At 70.1% G+C, this 17,452-nt stretch overlaps 4 protein-coding genes across 4 annotated transcripts in view; 2 read left to right on the forward strand and 2 right to left on the reverse strand.

The window, feature by feature from the left end:
- LRRC61 (leucine rich repeat containing 61) overlaps positions 1–17,452 on the forward strand; it is a 275,533-nt gene that overhangs the window by 214,795 nt on the left and 43,286 nt on the right. The gene's annotated exons all lie outside the window — the stretch shown is intronic.
- LOC148595673 (uncharacterized) overlaps positions 1–17,452 on the forward strand; it is an 80,035-nt gene that overhangs the window by 7,175 nt on the left and 55,408 nt on the right. Inside the window, exon 5 of the mRNA XM_088519982.1 lies at positions 1,315–2,162. Within this exon, the coding sequence (XP_088376108.1) occupies positions 1,315–2,162 (848 nt within the window). The remainder of the gene's footprint in view (positions 1–1,314; positions 2,163–17,452) is intronic.
- LOC104568985 (uncharacterized) lies at positions 5,863–7,709 on the reverse strand. Its single transcript, XM_088519975.1, has 2 exons — positions 7,583–7,709; positions 5,863–7,346 (listed from the first exon to the last, which is right to left on the reverse strand). The coding sequence occupies exons 1-2, from the start codon at positions 7,707–7,709 to the stop codon at positions 5,863–5,865; spliced, it is 1,611 nt and encodes a 536-aa protein (XP_088376101.1).
- LOC148595674 (SCO-spondin-like) overlaps positions 9,898–17,452 on the reverse strand; it is a 38,377-nt gene continuing 30,822 nt past the window's right edge. Inside the window, exons 77-94 of the mRNA XM_088519976.1 lie at positions 17,008–17,220; positions 16,765–16,932; positions 16,541–16,672; positions 15,518–15,911; positions 15,234–15,439; positions 14,780–15,064; positions 14,261–14,388; positions 14,042–14,169; positions 13,930–13,976; positions 13,687–13,848; positions 13,500–13,616; positions 12,642–12,780; positions 12,370–12,572; positions 11,215–11,526; positions 11,018–11,161; positions 10,221–10,351; positions 9,990–10,140; positions 9,898–9,920 (exon numbers count right to left, since the gene is read on the reverse strand). Of these exons, the coding sequence (XP_088376102.1) occupies positions 9,898–9,920; positions 9,990–10,140; positions 10,221–10,351; positions 11,018–11,161; positions 11,215–11,526; positions 12,370–12,572; positions 12,642–12,780; positions 13,500–13,616; positions 13,687–13,848; positions 13,930–13,976; positions 14,042–14,169; positions 14,261–14,388; positions 14,780–15,064; positions 15,234–15,439; positions 15,518–15,911; positions 16,541–16,672; positions 16,765–16,932; positions 17,008–17,220 (3,083 nt within the window). The remainder of the gene's footprint in view (positions 9,921–9,989; positions 10,141–10,220; positions 10,352–11,017; positions 11,162–11,214; positions 11,527–12,369; positions 12,573–12,641; positions 12,781–13,499; positions 13,617–13,686; positions 13,849–13,929; positions 13,977–14,041; positions 14,170–14,260; positions 14,389–14,779; positions 15,065–15,233; positions 15,440–15,517; positions 15,912–16,540; positions 16,673–16,764; positions 16,933–17,007; positions 17,221–17,452) is intronic.

Below are 17,452 nucleotides of genomic sequence, written 5' to 3' on the forward strand. Positions count from 1 at the left end.
CCCGGGGCTGAGCCGCCCTCGCCACGCGCATCCCCCCGGTCCGGACCCTGGCAATGGAGCCGGGCACCAACTTCCCTTCCGCAGGATGTGGCCGGGAGGCCGTGAAACATGAGGTGAAGATGGAGCCGGAGGACGAGTCCTTCATCGGGCGGCCCCCGGAGCCGGGCGGAGGGGCTGCTGTGGCCGGGTACCCCTACGCTGGTGAGCGCTGCCCTGGGGCGAGGATGCTGCGGGGAAAGGAGGATGCTTGGAGGGAGGATGCTCAGGGAAGAGGTAGATGGATGCTCAGGGAAGAGGGCTGCTCGGGGTAGGAGATGCTTGGAGGGAGGATGCTCAGGGAAGAGGGATGCTCGGAGTCGGAGATGCTTGGAGGGAGGATGCTCAGGGAAGAGGGATGCTCGGAGTCGGAGATGCTTGGAGGGAGGATGCTCAGGGAAGAGGGATGCTCGGAGTCGGAGATGCTTGCAGGGAGGATGCTCAGGGAAGAGGGCTGCTCGGGGTAGGAGATGTTCGGGGGGGATGCTCAGGGAGGAGGATGCTGTGGGGGGATGATACTGGGGGACAATGCTCTGGGGAGGATGATGTGGGGGGAATGCCCCCAGCTGCCACCCCCCGCAATGCTCAGGGGCCGCCCGTCCTTCCGCAGGGATCAAGGCGGAGGTTGTCATTAAAGCGGAGCCCGAGGACGACTCATACGGGGAGGTGGCGCCGGCCGGGGTGCCGTGCGGGGCCCCCTGCGACGCCTGCGCCGGTGAGCGGGGCCGCGGCTCCCACGGGGGGCTTGGCCGGGTCCCGCGCATGCAGCCCCCGTGGCGCCGCTGTCCCCTCGCAGGCGCCGCGGAGCTCGAGCTCATCGTGAAGGTGGAGCCGGGCGCGGAGCCGCGCGCGGGCGCAGGTGAGCGGGGCAGCGCTCCTGCCTCCCCTTGTGTTGCTCTTTCCAGTGTTGTTTCTTTTTCTGCTGGGTGGGGGAAATCGCGTGTGCGGGTGTTGAGCCCCGGCTGCAGCGGCGGTTCGGCCGGGGGTCTCTGGCACCGCCGTGGTTCACCGCAGCACACCGTAACGCGGCCCCCTTGTCTCCACCAGGTCGTGATGGTGGAATCACGAAGGAGCCCACGGAGGAGCCGGGGGCAGCGGAGCCGGACGGGGCTGCACCAGGGCAGAGCCGCTGGATGGTGCAACGGGCGCCGCGTGCCGCAGCCGGGCTGCACCGGGCCCCTTCGTGCGCCGCCCCCGGGCCCTGCCCGCAGGATCGCGCGGCCGCCGCGGGGCCCAACGCGCCGCTGCCCCCCGGCCCCGCGGCCCCGCGGCGCCCGCGCGAGCGGCCCTTCGGCTGCAGCGAGTGCGGCAAGAGCTTCCAGCACCGCGGGAACCTGGTCACGCACCTGCGGGTGCACACGGGCGAGCGCCCCTTCGCCTGCGCCGCGTGCGCCAAGCGCTTCAGCCAGAAGGGCGACCTGAGGCGGCACCAGCGCGTCCACACCGGGGAGAAGCCCTTCGAGTGTGGCGAGTGCGGCAAGAGCTTCTGCTCCAAGCAGACCTTCGTCCTGCACCAGCGCATCCACACGGGCGAGAAGCCCTTCGAGTGCGGCGAGTGCGGCAAGAGCTTCAACCGCAAGGCCAACTTCATCACGCACCAGAAGATCCACCGGGGCGAGCGGCCCTTCGTGTGCGCCGAGTGCGGCAAGGGCTTCTGTGCCAAGAAGACCTTCATCCTGCACCAGAAGATCCACGGGGGCGAGCGGCCCTTCGGCTGCGCGCAGTGCGGCAAGAGCTTCAGCCGCAACGGCGACCTGATGCGGCACCAGCGCATCCACACGGGCGAGCGCCCCTTTGCCTGCGCCGACTGCGGCCGCAGCTTCAGCCACAACGGCGAGCTCGCCAAGCACCGGCGCATCCACACGGGCGAGAAGCCCTTCGGCTGCGCCGAGTGCGGCAAGAGCTTCAACCGCAAGGGCACCCTCGTCACGCACCAGCGCATCCACACGGGCGAGCGCCCCTTCGCCTGCGCCGACTGCGGCAAGACCTTCAACCTCAAGACGACGCTCGTGAAGCACCAGCGCATCCACACGGGCGAGCGCCCCTTCGCCTGCCTCGAGTGCGGCAAGAGCTTCAAGTACAAGGGCAACCTGCGCACCCACCGCCTCACGCACTCCGTGCAGCGCGTCTACCCCTGCACCGAGTGCGGCCGGGTGTTCGGCCGCAGGAAGGAGCTGGGCGCGCACCGGGGCGTGCACGCGGAGCGGAGCGTCCTGCCGCGCTGCCGCGACGCGCAGCCCCTGCGCCCCTTCCTGCCCGCGCGCCCGCTGCTCGTGTCCTGCGCCCGCGTGCAGGGTCCCCTTGCCACGTACAAGTAGGCAGAGGGGGCGGTGACAGCCCCGCGACCTGCCCCGGGGGACGGAGAGGAACCGGCCCCGCCGTCCCGTGACGTGGACCCGCTGTGGGGCTGGGGGGCCCTGTTGTGCCCCCCGGGTCGTGCAGGCCGGGGACGTGCGGCTCCGGGGCGGCCGCCGGCTGGTCCCGGAGCTTCCCGAGGGAATGCTGGGCAGGGCCGCGAGCGGGACCCTGGCTGCTCTGGGGCTGTGCAGGCACCACGAGGCCTGGTCGCTGCTCCAAGCAGCACCGTCCCCGTGATGCTACTGAGGAACGGGGGCATCTCCCACCCTGGGGCTCCCTGACCCCCATGGGACCACCCAGATCCCAGCATATAGGGACCAGCCCTGGTCTGTACGGAGCGCCCAGCTGCTCCAGAGGGGATTTGGAGCTGCTGCTCCCGGGCGGCTGCGGGAGGCTCCCTGTGGGGCTGCCCCCTGCCCCACAGCCAGGGCGGGACCCACGGATGGGGCTCGGGGCTGTTCCTGCTGCAGTCGTGGGGCCGCTCGTGCCGGCACGGGGATCCCAGGTGAAGCCCCGCTGCAACGCGCAGTGCGGCCAGGCAAGGCCTCTGTATTTATATTGTCTTCCCTTTCCCAAGCTAGAAACTAATAAAAGGTGGGAACGGCTCTGGGGAAGCTGCTTTGGCTGCTGCAGGTTGCTCCGCGTTGCAGCTCGGGTCCAGCCTGCGTCCTCCTCCCCAGGTGCCGGAGGGAGGATTTGGGCCAGCCCGTCCCTTCTCCCAGGGTTCCTGTCCTGGCTTTGTGTCCCCATTCAGCCACCTCCGTGAGGCCCAGGCGGCTCGGCTCGATGTGTGCACATGTGTATGTGTGCGCGCATGTGTGTGTGCATGCATGTATGTGCATGCATGTATGCACATGCGTATATGTGCGCGCACATCCGTATGTGCATGTGTGCGCGCGCATGCGTGTGTGCACATGTGCATGTGTGCATGCATGCGTGCACATGCGTATGTGCATGTATGTGTGCACATGCGTATGTGCACATGCATATCTGTGTGTGTGCACATGTGTATGTGCATGTGTGTGCACCTGTGTTTGGGCCCGGACATGGGCAGCGCACAGTCCCCAGCTGCAAGTGCAGCCTGCAGGCGCAGGGCCATCTCCCTCGCCCACGTTTGCAAGCAAATACCCAGCTGGCTGCCGCGCTGAGACTTGTGAATGGTCTGTGCACTTGCAAAATACCCGCTAATTGCCCCAAACTCCTCCCTAGGGGTGTGAAGGACAGTCCAGCAGTGACCAGCTGGGCAGGGACAGGGACAGCAGCTGGGCAGCTGCTGTGGCAGGACCCGGACCAGGAGGATCCCTCCCCTGCCCTTATCTGCAGCACGGGGCTAAGGGAGCTCCCTAAGGTTGATAGGGTAAAGAAACACCATAGCCTTTCCCTTTCCTTTTTTCTTTTCCTTTTCCTTTCCTTTTCCTTTTCCTTTTTTCTTTTCCTTTTCCTTTCCCTTTCCCTTTCGTTTCCTGAATTTTCTTATATTCTATGTATTTCAATTATTTTTTCTGGGACAGGCAGTGTTCCCCGCTCAGCCGCGCTGGTTCCGCGCTGGTTCCGAATCGCGGTGCCCGTCCCCGTGATGAGAGCGCCGGTCGGTGGTGGCTGCTGTTGTCACGCAGCTCTCGCCCTGGTGGCCGCGCTCAGAGCCGGGAGCCAGAGCGGCCGCTCCTGGTGCCGGCGCCAGCCCCTTGGATGCTCCGACTCCTGCGAATGCACCCGCTGCCCACGGGGCTGCCCGGCCGCTGGGAGGGATGGGGATGCTCCAAGCATCCCTGGGAGCGGGGACGGAGCATCCCCTGGAACGGGGCTGGAGCATCCCCTGGAACGGGGCTGGAGCATCCCCGGGAACCGGGCTGGAGCATCCCTGGGAACCAGGCTGGAGCATCCCTGGGAATGGGGCCATATGATCCCCTGGGACTAGGCTGGAGCATCCCCTGGAATGGGGTGGTAGCATTCCCAGGAAGAGGGTTGGAACATCCTCTGGGAGCAGGGCTGGAGCATCCTCAGTAACATGGGCCAGAGCCTAGTTCCATAGAAAAAGATAAATGCTGAAAAATCCATTAGTGCCCAAGGTTCTGCTGTATGTCCCCCAAGCTGCCGTGCAATCCCGAGCCTGGCTCTCAGCTGCATCTTCCGGCATTCCAAGTCTCCTGGGTATTTCAGGGAAGCAGCAGGAGTTCCCGTGCTGGGATGACGTGGGTTGCTGTAGGGTCTGGCGGGAGAGGTCCCACCGCGTCTATGGCCCCTTAGGGGCTGTAATTCCTGCTGTGCCGCTGCCCTCCGACGGAAAAGGGAAGTCTGGGAAGAGAAGCTGGAAGTGCCAAGAGCAGAGCTGGCCCCTTGGCTGGAATCACCCAGGGTTCCCGGCCATGGGCAGGTACCGGCCAAGGAGCCGCCTCGTCTAAACTCCGGCCTTGGAGAGCGTCTGGGCCCGGAGCCGGCCCGTTCCTTAATGAATCAGTGTGGAGCCCTTTGCTTCCTCATTAAACTCTCTTTATTTAGAAATATGGGAAGAGAACAAAGCAAGAAAGACCCCGAGGTTGCACACACTGTGCCAAGGGCGCCAGCTTGGCAGCGCTTTACCGCTCGCCCGCCCGGGCCCTGTTCAGACCCGTTGTGCCAAGGCCCGTGCCCTGCGGCACGGTGAGGGCCACTCGTGTCCCCGTGCCCAGGACACTGCTCTTGTTAAGGCATCAGCGCCGGGAAGGCTCCGGCTGCTCTGGCACCCCGAGGGGCAGCGTGTCCCCAGCCCCAGGGTGCTCGTCCCCATAACAGTCCCACAGGAGCTCTGGGCACCAGCAGCTCCTCCAGTTTCTGGAGCCCCACATGCCCAAAACAGCGACCCAGAGGGCTCATCCAGGGAAAGGGGAACCGGGACTTGCAGTATCCAGTGACCCGTGTCAGGGTGTCATCGCCCCTCCTGGCCATGGTGTGACCCTCGCTACCCCTGTGCTGAACGCGTCCTTGCTCGGCGCGTGTCACGGTGCGACGTCCCCGCACCCGGCAGCAGCGGGGACGTCCCCCTCGACGCGCACACGCGGGTAACAGCACGGGGGTGTCGGGAATGGGGGAGGAATTAGAGGACGAGCAGAGTCTGGGGGCTTTGGCGGCCCCCAGGGCACGAACCAGGAGCCAGGACGGGTGCTGGGGGCCGAGACGGGGCCCCCAAAGCGCCTGAGCAGGATCCAGGGTAGCGGATCCAGGGGAGGGACCCAGAGCTGCTCACACAGAACGAAACAACCGCTTAGAGTGCAAAATGAGGCAGAAAGTGCAGCAAAAAGGGCTCGGGGGCACCGAAATTTACTCCTGAGTAAAGAGGTTGGGAGCAGGGAAGTGGAAAGGGAGTCGGAGGCTCCTTGCGGGGGGAGAGGCCGGCGGGGCTGGGGGAGCCTCCCCTGCTCGTTGCATCTCCGGAGACGCCGGGCGCAGCGGGGCCGCCGGCCTCTCCTCCCCGGGCGCTTCCCGGAGGCCTCACGGGACCGTGTCCCGGCCGGCCGGGGGCGCCTCGGGGACAGGGCCGTCCCCGTGCCCGGCTCGCAGCTCTGCCCCGCAGCTCCGCAGGACGCAGCGCGCGGAGCGGCTCTTCCCGCAGCGCGCGCGGGCGCCCGGCGGGGCCTGGGGCTGGCTGTTCCCGCGGGCGCTCGGGGAGGCCTCGCTGCCGGCGCCCTCCCCGCGCGGGGGGCACGCGAGGGGCGTCTCGCCGGGACACGTCTCGCAGGCCGCGGCCGCCGTCCTGCGGTGTTTCTGCTGGTGGATCCGCAGGTAGCGCAAGGTGGTGAAGCTCTTGTCGCACTCGGCGCAGCTGAAGGGCTTCCCAGGCGCGTGGATCTTCTTGTGCAGGCACAGGTATCTCTTGCTGGTGAAGCGCTTGCCGCACTGGTCGCAGGCAAAGGGCGTCTCGCCGGCGTGGCCGCGCTGGTGCACCTCGAGCAAGGCCTTGGATGTGAAGCTCTTGGGGCACTCGGTGCAGGGGAAGGGCCGCTCGTCTGCGTGCACCAGCATGTGCGCCCGCAGCTCCGCGCTCCTGCAGAAGCGCTTCCCGCACTGTGCACACAGGAAGGGCCGCTCGGCCGTGTGCCGCAGCGCGTGCACCCGCAGGTCCCTCTTGCAGACGAAGTGCTTGCTGCACTGGGCGCAGGCGAAGGGCCGCTCGGCCGTGTGCCGCAGCGTGTGCGCCTGCAGGTCCCTCTTGCAGACGAAGTGCTTGCTGCACTGGGCGCAGGCGAAGAGCCGCTCGCCCATGTGCCGCAGCGCGTGCGCCTGCAGGTCCCTCTTGCAGACGAAGTGCTTGCTGCACTGGGCGCAGGCGAAGGGCCGCTCGGCCGTGTGCCGCAGCGCGTGCGCCCGCAGGTTGCTCTTGTAGATGAAACGCTTGCTGCACTGGGCGCAGGCGAAGGGCCGCTCGCCCGCGTGCACGCGCTGGTGCATCTTGAGGTAGCCGCGCTGCGCGAAATGCTTGCCGCACTCGGGACAGCCATGGGGCCGCTCGCCCGTGTGCACGAGCCGGTGCCTCTTCAGGTTGGCCTTGTGCGGGAAGCGCTTGCCGCACTCGAGACAGCCATGGGGCCGCTCGCCCGTGTGCATGCGCTGGTGCATCTTCAGGTTGGCCTTGTGCGGGAAGCGCTTGCCGCACTCAGGACAGCCGTGGGGCCGCTCGCCCGTGTGCACGAGCCGGTGCCTCTTCAGGTTGGCCTTGCGCGGGAAGCGCTTGCCGCACTCGGGACAGCCGTGGGGCCGCTCGCCCGCGTGCACGCGCTGGTGCGTCTTCAGGTTGGCCTTGCGCGGGAAGCGCTTGCCGCACTCGCCGCAGGGGAAGGGCTGCGGCGGCTCCGCGGCGCCCGGCTCCGGTGCGCTGCTCTGTGGGTTCTGCGGCTGCGCGGGCGCCGCGTGGCGCTGGGCACCGTCACCGTCCTCCCCGGTGCTCTCCTCCTTCGAGCGCGCGGCCCTGGCCTCCTCTGTGGGGAGGGAAGGGCGCACGGGCTCAGCGCATGCCCTGGTGATCCCCGATGCCGCAGCAGCACCGGGACGGGACCGACCCGTGCCAAGATGCAGGGTGACCCCAGCGGGGCCTCCCCGCGGCCCCTCCGAGGGTGCCGAGAGCTAAAACCCCCTTTTGTGGAAAAACGCAATGGAGCGAGTGCGGCCGTGCGCCCTCCTGCTGCAGCACCCAGCGGCCCCCGGCACCCCTTACCCAGCGAGGTGACGAGCTCGTAGTTGTCCCTCATCACACGCCAGTACAGCTTCTTCTGCCACTGCCACAGCCGCCGCCACTCCTCGGGGCGGAACGACACCGCCACATCCTGAAACGTCACCGGCATCTGCGAGCAGAGAGGGGTCCGTGGGCTGTGGCACAGGGCGCGCGGGGTGCTCCGAGTCCCCCCACCCACGCTCATCCTACCGTCTTGGTGCCGGCTTCTCTCCCAAGGGTTCGGGGCTGCCCTGGTTTATCCTAATGCAGCGTGCGATGCCCTTGAGGGCCGATCTCCCCAGGGGCTCCTGCGTTGCTGCTCCCCAGGGTGAACCTTGCCGGGCCCTGCTCCGAGTCGGGGCTGGAGGCAGATGCGCTAAGGCAAGGCAAAGGCCTCGCTCATACGAGACATCCCCGCAGGGTCACCAGGGTCCCTATGCGGCCAGTTCTCCCCAACCCCGGCGCCCTGCTGCTTCCCGAGCTGGTGGCACTCCCAGACCTGCACGTTGGCCATGGGCCCTCACCAGGAAGCCACCGCAGCCCTGCGCTCCCATGTGCTCTGACCGAGCGCGGGGACAGTTAGAGCCACCGCAGCCCTGCGCTCCCGTGTGCTCTCACCGAGCGCGGGGACAGTTAGAGCCACCGCAGCCCTGCGCTCCCGTGTGCCCTGACCGAGCACGGGGACAGTTAGTGCCACCGCAGCCCTGCGCTCCCGTGTGCCCTGACCAAGCACGGGGACAGTTAGAGCCACCGCAGCCCTGCGCTCCCGTGTGCCCTGACCAAGCACGGGGACAGTTAGAGCCACCGCAGCCCTGCGCTCCCGTGTGCTCTGACCGAGCGCGGGGACAGTTAGAGCCAGGTAACCACTGGCCACTGCTTCCGCGTGGGGCCGCGGTGACGGAACACGGGTGGCACTGCGACCTTGCGGAGGGTCCGTGGCGCCCGCGAGGCCGTGGTAGCGCTGGCCATTCCACGACGCTCCAAGCGTCTCCCAGCATGCGGCACCCCCAGGGCTGCATCCCGCCGGGAACAGAGCTGGGGTGCCCAGCGGTAAAGCGTCTCCGGGAGTGGGGGCACCGCATCCCACTCCACGAGGAAGCCTCGCCGAGCCACGTTTGGAAGGGCAGGAAGGGATAGGGGCAGGCGGATGGTGCCGCCTGGCCCCATGGCAGCAGGCTGGGTTCCCCCCTGCAACCGTGGATGCTCACGGCCCGCAGAAAGCGCTTGTGCAAGCTGGGCACGCGCAGCCCCTTCCACCCACGTCCCGCTCCGCACCAAACCCACGAGCTCCGCGTACGTCTGAGCCTGGCACTGCTGTGATGAGCGTGCGGGGTCTCAGCCAGGCAGCGGGGGCTGCCCCCACTCGCATTTCTCCATGGAGGGGGGAGCAGAAAGGCTCGCGGGGTAGGGGGAACAGACACCCCCAGGGAAGCCGGGCAGCTCGGGCCAGGGGAGCAGGATATGGGGGAGCGCAGAGCACGAGGGAGCCGGGGGCTGCTCGGGGAGCACCTGGGGGCTGGACAAGGGGGTCTGGGGGGCGGACAAGGGTCACACAGAACCCGGGGGTGCTCGGGCCGTTGGAGTCGGTGCTCAGGGCCCTGGTGGGGGCCCCGGGACCCGGCGGGCCGGGGAGCGGAGCAGGGCGCCCGCACGGCCGGGAGGTGCCCGAGGGGCCGGCGGGGCAGAGGACGGGGCGCTCCGAGCCCGCCGGAGCCCGAGGAGGTGCCGGGGGGGCCCGCGGGACCCCCGATCCGGCCGCTGCTCCCGCTCCCGCCGGCCGCGTGGTGGCCGCGTGGCGACCGCTTCCGCCCCCCCCACGACCTGCCCGCAACCCCCCCCACCGGCCCTACCTGCACGGGGGCCGAGTCGGGCTGCGGGCGGCACCGACGGCGGGGCAGGACGTCCCCACGATCCGCCCCGTCCATCCCACGATCCGCCCCGTCCATCCCACGATCCGCTCCTAAATCTGCCCCGTCCCTCCCCCCTATCCGCCCCGTTCCACCCCTGATCCGCCCCCGATCCGCCCCTAGATCCTCCCCGTCCCTCCCCGCGATCCGCCCCGTTCCACCCCCGATCCGCCCCTAGATCCTCCCCGTCCCTCCCCGCGATCCGCCCCGTCCATCCCCCGATCCGCTCCTAGATTTGCCCCGTTCATCCCGCCCCCGATCCGCCCCCCCCCCTTTCCGTCCGGTCCGTCCCCCCCGTCCCGCCCCGTCCCTCCCGGCAAGGAGCAGCGGGGCCGGCGCTCGCCACGGGTTTTATTGCCGCTCTCGGGGCTCGGGGCTGCGCGCGGGGCTCGCGGCGCCCGCTCCGCCGCTTCAGCGCTTGGAGAAGTCTCCGCCTGCGGGGGGAGCGCGGTGAGGAGCGGGGGGGGGTCGGCCCAGCAGGGCCCCCCCGGGCCGCCCCTCACCCTGGCAGCTGGCGCACTCGCAGCGCTCGATGTTGGGCAGCAGGACGGGCAGGCGGCGGCCGCCCGCGCAGCGCAGGCTCAGCACGCGCGCGGGGCTGCGCGCGTCCAGCCGGTAGCTGCAGCACTCGCACTGCGTCTGCAGGTACGGCTCCTGCGGCGGGGCCGGGCGGCGTCGCGAGGTGCCACCCGCGCGGGGCCGCCTCGAAGCCACCCCGCCGCCGCCGCGCGCACCTCGGGGATGACGGTGGTGCGGGAGGCGCAGCGCCCGCTGCAGTAGCTCACGCGCACGCCGGCCAGGTGGCAGCGGCCCTTGGTGATGTTGCGCACCTCGGTGAAGCGGCGGCACGTGGCGGGCGGCTCCTCTGCAAGGGGGGAGCGAGGTGGCACCGGCACCGCCGCGTCGCCGCCCCGGCAGAGCGCCCGCGCTGCCCACCGTGCCAGCATAGAATCACAGAATCAGAGAATGCTCCAGGTTGGAAGGGACCTCTAGGGATCATCTAGTCCAACCCCTGCACACGCAGGGTCACCTAGAGCACGGGGCACAGGGCTGCGTCCAAGCGGGTTTGAAGATCTCCAGAGAAGGAGACTCCACAACCTCTCTGGGCAGCCTGTTCCAGGGCTCTGGCACCCTCACTGGCAAGAAATTTTTCCTTAAGTTCCTGTGGAACTTTTGGTGCTTCAGTCTGGGGCCGTTTCCTCTAGTTTTGTCAGTGGCCACCAGTGAAAAGAGGCCGCCCCATCCTCCTCACTGCCTCCCTTGAGGTACTTCTAGACACTGCTCAGGTCCCCTCTCAGCCTTCTCTTCTCCAGCTGAACAGGCCCAGCTCCCTCAGCCTCTCCTCACAGGGCAGATGTTCCAGGCCCCTGATCATCCTCGTAGCCCTGCGCTGGACTCTCTCCAACAGCTCCACATCCCCCTTGTCCTGTGGAGCCCAGAACTGGACACAATACTGCAGAACTGGACACAATACTCCAGATGTGGCCTCACCAGGGCTGAGCAGAGGGGCAGGGGTGGCCATTGTCCTTACCCGGCGTCTCGCTCCGGCACACGGGGCAGCAGCTTCCCGGCTCCTGCACCTTGGCTTCGCCCTGCAGCGACAGCGTCGGTCGCAGCGCCCGGGGGCCATGCGTGGGGCAGGGGACGTGGTGCCAACCCCGGGGGGCGGCCGTACCTCAGCACACGAGAGCGGGGGGCAGTTGGGCACACAGGTCGCCCGTCCCTCGCTGCAGCGGCAGCTCACGCAGTCCTCCAGCCACTCGCTGCCGGGCTGCGGGGAGCGGGCGCTCAGTGCGGGCCGGGGGCGCCGGCGGTGCCGGCGGGCGCTCCGGCCGCTCACCTGGTGGAGGCGCCCGCGGCGCTGGCACTCGCAGCGGGCGGCGGGGACGCAGGTGCCGTTGGCGCTGCGGTAGCGGCCGGGCGCGCAGGCGCAGCCCGGGCGCGCGGCCCCGCTGCAGTTGCGCGGCGGCTCCCCGTGCAGCTCGCGGCAGCTCCGCTCGCAGCTCCCGGCGCCCGCCCAGCGCTCCCCCGGCGGGCAGGCTGCAAGCGGCGCCGGCCGCCTCACCCCATGCGCCCCACGGCTCCCCGCGCTGCAGCGCCGCAGCCTGCGCCGTGCCCCATGGAACTGCACCCCCCTCAACCCCTACTGAGAGCCAGTGACCCCCTGAGCCCCACTGAGAGCCATTGCAACCCCCACAGCCCCACTGCACCCCCTGAGACCCACTGCACCCCCTGAGACTCAATGCACACCCCTGAGCCCCACTGTACCCCCCCGAGCCCCACTGAGCCCCATTGCACACCCCTGAGTCCCCCTGAGCCCCACTGCACCCCTCCAAGGCCCACTGAGCCCCACTGCACCCCCTGCGCCCCACTGAGACCCCTTGCACCCCACTGCCTTCCCTGTCACAGCTGTGCAGAGGCTCCCAATGACTTTGGGGCTGGACTTCTGCAAGCCACTCAGGCATTCCAGGGCATCCCAGAGCATCCCACCACATCCCAGAGCGTCCCAGCACATCCCAGTGCATCCCAGTGCATCCCAGTGCACCCCAGCACATCCCAGAGCACCCCACCACATCCCAGAGTGTCCCACCACATCCCAGTGCATCCCAGCGCATCCCAGTGCACCCCAGCACATCCCACCACATCCCACCACATCCCAGCTCATCCCACCACATCCCAGAGTGTCCCACCACATCCCAGTGCACCCCAGCACATCCCAGTGCATCCCACCACATCCCAGCGCCTCCTGGAGCGGGCTGGGGCCCGGGCTCGCACTCCTCACACAGAGTGCATGGGGCTGCTGAGCGCACTGGCCCCACAACTGCCCCGTTCCCGCGGCGCCGTGGGGCGCCCCACGGCCCGTCCCGCGGTTGCGGCGCTCACCGGCGCAGGGCTGCGCGTTGCAGGGCGCCGTCTCGCGGGTGGGCAGCGCGGTGCAGGGCGCCCCGCCGGCGCGCTCCTCGCAGCGGCGCTGCCGCGTGGCGCTGCCGCCGCCGCAGCTGCGCGAGCAGCCGCTCCAGGCCGACCAGGGCCCGTAGGACGGGCACGGCGCCGCGGGGCACGCCAGGCTCCCGTTCACGCACGTGCTGCGCGGGGACGCGGGGCGGTTTGCAAAGCCCGGCGCGTCCCGCCGCCCCCCTGCCCCTGTCACCTACCAGTTGTGACACTGCACCCGGGCCACCTGCCCTGGCCGGACCTCCAGGGTGCTGTTGTCCTCAGGCCACCCGCAGCGGCACTCGGCCACGGGCACGCAGGTGCCATCCTGCAGGAGCTGCCCCTCGGGGCACCGGCACCCTGCGGGATGGTGCATGAGGGGCACGGGTGCACCCTTGGGTGCTCCATGCACCGCAGCACCCTGCAGGCTGGGGCTGTGCTGAGCAGGGTGCACCCCCGGGAGCCCCATGCACCCCGAGCACCCCAAGCTTGGGCTATGCATTAGCAGGATGCACCCATGGGTGCTCCATGCACCCTGAGCACCCTGGGGTTGTGCAGAGCAGGATGCACCCCTGGGAGCTCCAGGCACCTCGAGCACCCCAAGCTTGGGCTATGCATTAGCAGGATGCACCCATGGGAGCTCCATGCACCCCAAGCTTGGGCTATGCATTAGCAGGATGCACCCATGGGAGCCCCATGCATCTCGAACACCCCAAGCTTGGGCTATGCATTAGCAGGATGCACCCATGGGAGCCCCATGCATCTCGAACACCCCAAGCTTGGGCTATGCATGAGCAGGATGCACCCTTGGGTGCTCCATGCACCCCGAACACCCCAGCCTGGGGTTGTGCAGAGCTGAATGCACCCCTGGGAGCTCCATGCACCCTGAGCACCCCAGGCCGGGGCTATACAGAACAGGTTGCACCCATAGGTGCTCCCTGCACCCCAAGCATCCCAGCCTGGGGTTGTGCAGAGCTGGATGCACCCATGGGTGCTCCCTGCAGCATCTGTGTCGCAGGGCGAGGGTGCCCATGCCCTGCAGGTCCATGCACCGGGGCGGAGGCCGCACGGGCACCTACCCGGCTCGCAGCCCCGCTGCAGACACTGCACGTGCGGCCAGAGGTCGGCGCAGCTGCGGGGGCAGCGGTTGGCGCAGGCCGCGGCGGGCACCATCCCGCGCTGCTCGCAGGGCTCCCCTGCGGCGGCAGCGGCGTCAGGCGCGCCGAGGGGCGGCACCGCGGCCGGGGCCCCCGCGCGCGGCGCTACCTGCGCAGGTGGCGGCCCTGCAGCTCTCCGTCTGCGCGGCGGCCCCACGGCACGGCCCTGCGCCGGGCAGCGCGTGCGGCTGGCGCTGCCGCATGTGGAAGCCGCCGCCACAGGGCGCCTGGCAGGGCCCCCAGGGCCCCCAGGGGCTCCACGCGCAGGGCCCTGCGGGACGCGGGTGTCACACGGCCCGTGTGGGGCAGGGGTCAGGATGCGGCCGGCGCAGGGCTGCGGTGCTGCACTCACCGGCGCAGCCGCGGCTGCTGCAGCGCAGGGCGCCCTCCCGGCACACGCTGCGGGAAGGGGAGCGGGTGAGCGCGGTCCCGCCGCGCGCCCCGCCGCAGCCCCCGCCGCTCACCACTCCTGGCAGCCCTGCAGCAGCAGCGTCTCCCCCGCGGGCAGCAGTGCAGGGCCGCCCGCGCCGGCGCCGTGCAGGCAGCCGCAGCGCCCGGGCGGCACGCAGGCGCCGCGCTGCTCCAGCAGCCCCTGTGGACAGGGGGACGCGCGTGGGGCGGCCCGGCCGTGGGGCCGCGGCGCCCTGGGGTGCCCCCAAGCCCCCCGAGCCCCCCGCTCTTGCCTGGGGGCAGAAGCAGCCGGGCACGCAGGATGGCAGCACCGCGCACGCCGCCGGGTGCTGCTGCGCCGAGCAGAGCTGCGCGCACGGTGAACCGCATGCTCGGAACTGCAGCGGTGCCGGGCAGCGGCCTGCGGCAACGCGGGGTCAGCGGGACCGCAGGGGGACGTGGGGCCACAGGGACACCCGGGGCGGGGGGACAGGGACACCCTGGGGGAATATGGGACAGGAAGGGGACACGGGGGGGACGCGGGGATGGCAGGGACACCCTGGGGAGCACAGGGGACATCAGGGATGCCCAGGGGAGCACAGAGGGAGGCAGGGACATGGGACAGTGAAGACATTGCGGGGAGCACACAGGGATTCTGGGGACCACCTATGGTCACTATGTCACCCGGACACCAGGGCATGGCAGGGACACGGGGGACATGGGGTGGCAGGGACACCGGGGACATGGGGTGGCAGGGACACCGGGGGACATGGGGACAGGCAGCAGCAGGGGCCGTCACGGTTCGCCCTCACCTGGGCACCCCGAGCGGTTGCACTCGCGGAACTGCCCCTCCAGCCCCACGCACAGCTCGGAGCCGGCACCGGCACCGGTGCTGGTGCTGGTGCCATTTCCGGTGTCGGTGCCAGTGCTGGTGTCAGTGCCATTGCCGATGCTGGTGCTGATACTGGTGTCGGTGCCATTGCTGATGCTGGTATCAGTGCTGTTGCTGGTGCCGATGCGTTGCCGGTACCGCTCCTGCACGGGGCGGCTGCAGGTGCAGGCGCTCCAGGGGCTCCAGGCGCTCCAGGAGCACCCGCCTGGGGACAGGAGGGACACGGCAGGGTGGCCATGGGGACAGGCCATGCACCCCGGTGCCGCCGGACCCGCACCCTGCAGCCCCCGTGCAGCCCCGCTGCAGCCTGGCGCTGCACACGGGCCATGGCGGCACCGTCGCAGCAGCTGCAGGAGCAGCACGCGGGCGCTCACCGGGGCAGGGCTGCATGGCGCAGTCGCGGCTCTGCGTGTCGGCGCCGTCGCAGCGGGCGCCGGGGCGCTGCAGCGGGGCGCAGGAGCGCGTGCGCAGCTGCCGGTGCCCCCCGCAGCTGCCGGGGCAGGGGGTCCAGGGCGACCAGGGCGCCCAGCGCGCGGCGCAGGGCACGTCCCGGCACCAGGGCCCCTCGGGGGTGCAGGTGCTGCGGGCAGCGACAGGCGGGTCGGGCAGGGGCCCCGTGCGGGACCCGCCGTGTCCCCCGCGTGTCCCCCCCACTGACCACTGCTGGCAGTCGCCCTGCAGCCACGTGTCGCCCAGGCGGCGCGCGCCGGCGCCGTGGGGACACAGCGGCGGGCAGGGCCCCGCGCCGCAGCCCCGGCGCTCCTGCTGCTCCGTGCGGCACTCGGCGGCCTCCGAGCCCGGCGCGGGCGCGCGGAACCGCGCGCGCTGACCCTCGCCGCAGGTGACGCTGCACGCGGACCAGCCGGACCAGCGGCTCCAGGCGCAGCGGCGCGGCGGGCACGCGGCGGCCGTGCAGAGCAGCCGGCCCGCGCTGCAGCTGCAGTTGTTGCAGTCCTCGCGGAAGGCGCTGCCCGGCGCCCAGCGGCGGCCCTGCGCGTCCGTGCACTCGCAGTGCGCGGCGGGGACGCAGCCGCCGTCCTGCTCCAGGGTCCCTGCGGGCAGCGGGGTGCAGGTCACGCTGTGCCCCCAGGCTCCGAGCATGGGGGCCTTTGGGGCGCACGGCTGCAGCACATGCACGGACAGGCGTGCTTGCAAGGCATGCAAAGCTCCCCGTGCGCCTGCAGCACACACACAGCGCTGTGTGCTTGCAGTGTGTGCATGGCTCTGTGCATTTAGAATGCATAGATACCTCCACATGTGACTGCATTTGTGGTGCATGCACGATTCTGCGTGTGACTGTGTTTGCAGTGCATGCGCAGTCCCATGCATTAGCAGTGCACACACATCTCTGTGCTTGCAGGGCATGCACAACTCTGCATGTGACTGTTTGCAGTGCATGCAGAGTCCCATGCATTAGCAGTGTATACACATCTCTCTGCGCTTGCAACACATGCACAACCCTGCATGTGACCCTGCTTGCAGCGCATGCACAGCACCACGCATCTCCAGTGCACACATATATCTGTGTGCTTGCAGCACATGCACAACCCTGCATGTGACCCTGCTTGCAGCGCACGCACAGCACCACGGATCCCCAGTGCACGCACAACGCTCTGCCTTTGCAGCGCGCACGCAGCGCGGCGTGCTCGCAGCGCCCGTGCAGCCCATGCACGGCGCTCACCAGGGGGGCAGCGGCATCCCGGCTCGCAGGGCTCCTCGTCCTGGCACGCGGCGCCCTCCTGCAGGTCCCCGCAGCGGCGCGGGCAGCGGTTGGCGCAGGGCACGGGCACCGTGGGCGGGGGGCAGCCCTGGCCTGGGGGGCAGCAGGTGCGTGGGGCCGTGCTCCGTGCTGCGCCGTGCCGCGCCGTGCCATGCCGCGCTGCGCCGTGCCGCGCCGTGCCGTACCGCAGGGCCGGGCGTTGCAGACGCGCAGGCGGTGCCGCTCGCCCCGGCACGGCTGCCCCCCGTTCTTGGGCGGGGGGGCGGTGCAGGAGCGGCTGCGGGCGGCGCGGCCGCCCCCGCACGTGCGGTCACAGCGGGACCAGGGGCTCCACTTGGACCAGGCGCCGTCCACTGCGCGCAGAGGGGACATTAGCAATGCAGGACACACACGACGGGCGCCCCGCGCCCCCCGCGGCCGTCGCGCACCTCTGCAGGGCTGCGGGTTGCAGCGGCGCCGCTGCACGTGGGCGCCGGGCGCCAGCGGGCACCAGCGGCCGCGGGGCCCGGGGGGGGTGTAGGCGCGCAGGCGCTGCTGCATGCCCCCGCCGCAGCTGCGCGCGCAGGGCCCCCACGGCCCCCACGGCGTCCAGGCGCAGTCCACGGCGGCGCACTCCTCCGCGCCGCGGCACGGCGCCGACGCTGCGGGCACCGCGCGTGAGCCCTGCGGCGGGCGGCACCGTCCCCACGGCGGCGGGTAGCTATGGGGCCAGCCCTACCCAGGGCAGTGGGGCAGGTGGGGGTCCCATCCCCTGTGCCAGTGCCCACACGTGATGTGGGGTAGGTACAGAGCAGCACTTATCCATGCAGTGGGGCAGGTTGCAGGGCAGTGCTCCCCCATGCAGTGGGGCAGGGCAGCACTTACACATGCAGT

The sequence above is a fragment of the Tinamus guttatus genome, unplaced genomic scaffold (assembly GCF_059628265.1).
Source record: "Tinamus guttatus ecotype Peru unplaced genomic scaffold, ASM5962826v1 Tinamus_guttatus_pri_ptg000078l, whole genome shotgun sequence".
In the NCBI taxonomy this organism is placed as follows: domain Eukaryota; kingdom Metazoa; phylum Chordata; class Aves; order Tinamiformes; family Tinamidae; genus Tinamus; species Tinamus guttatus.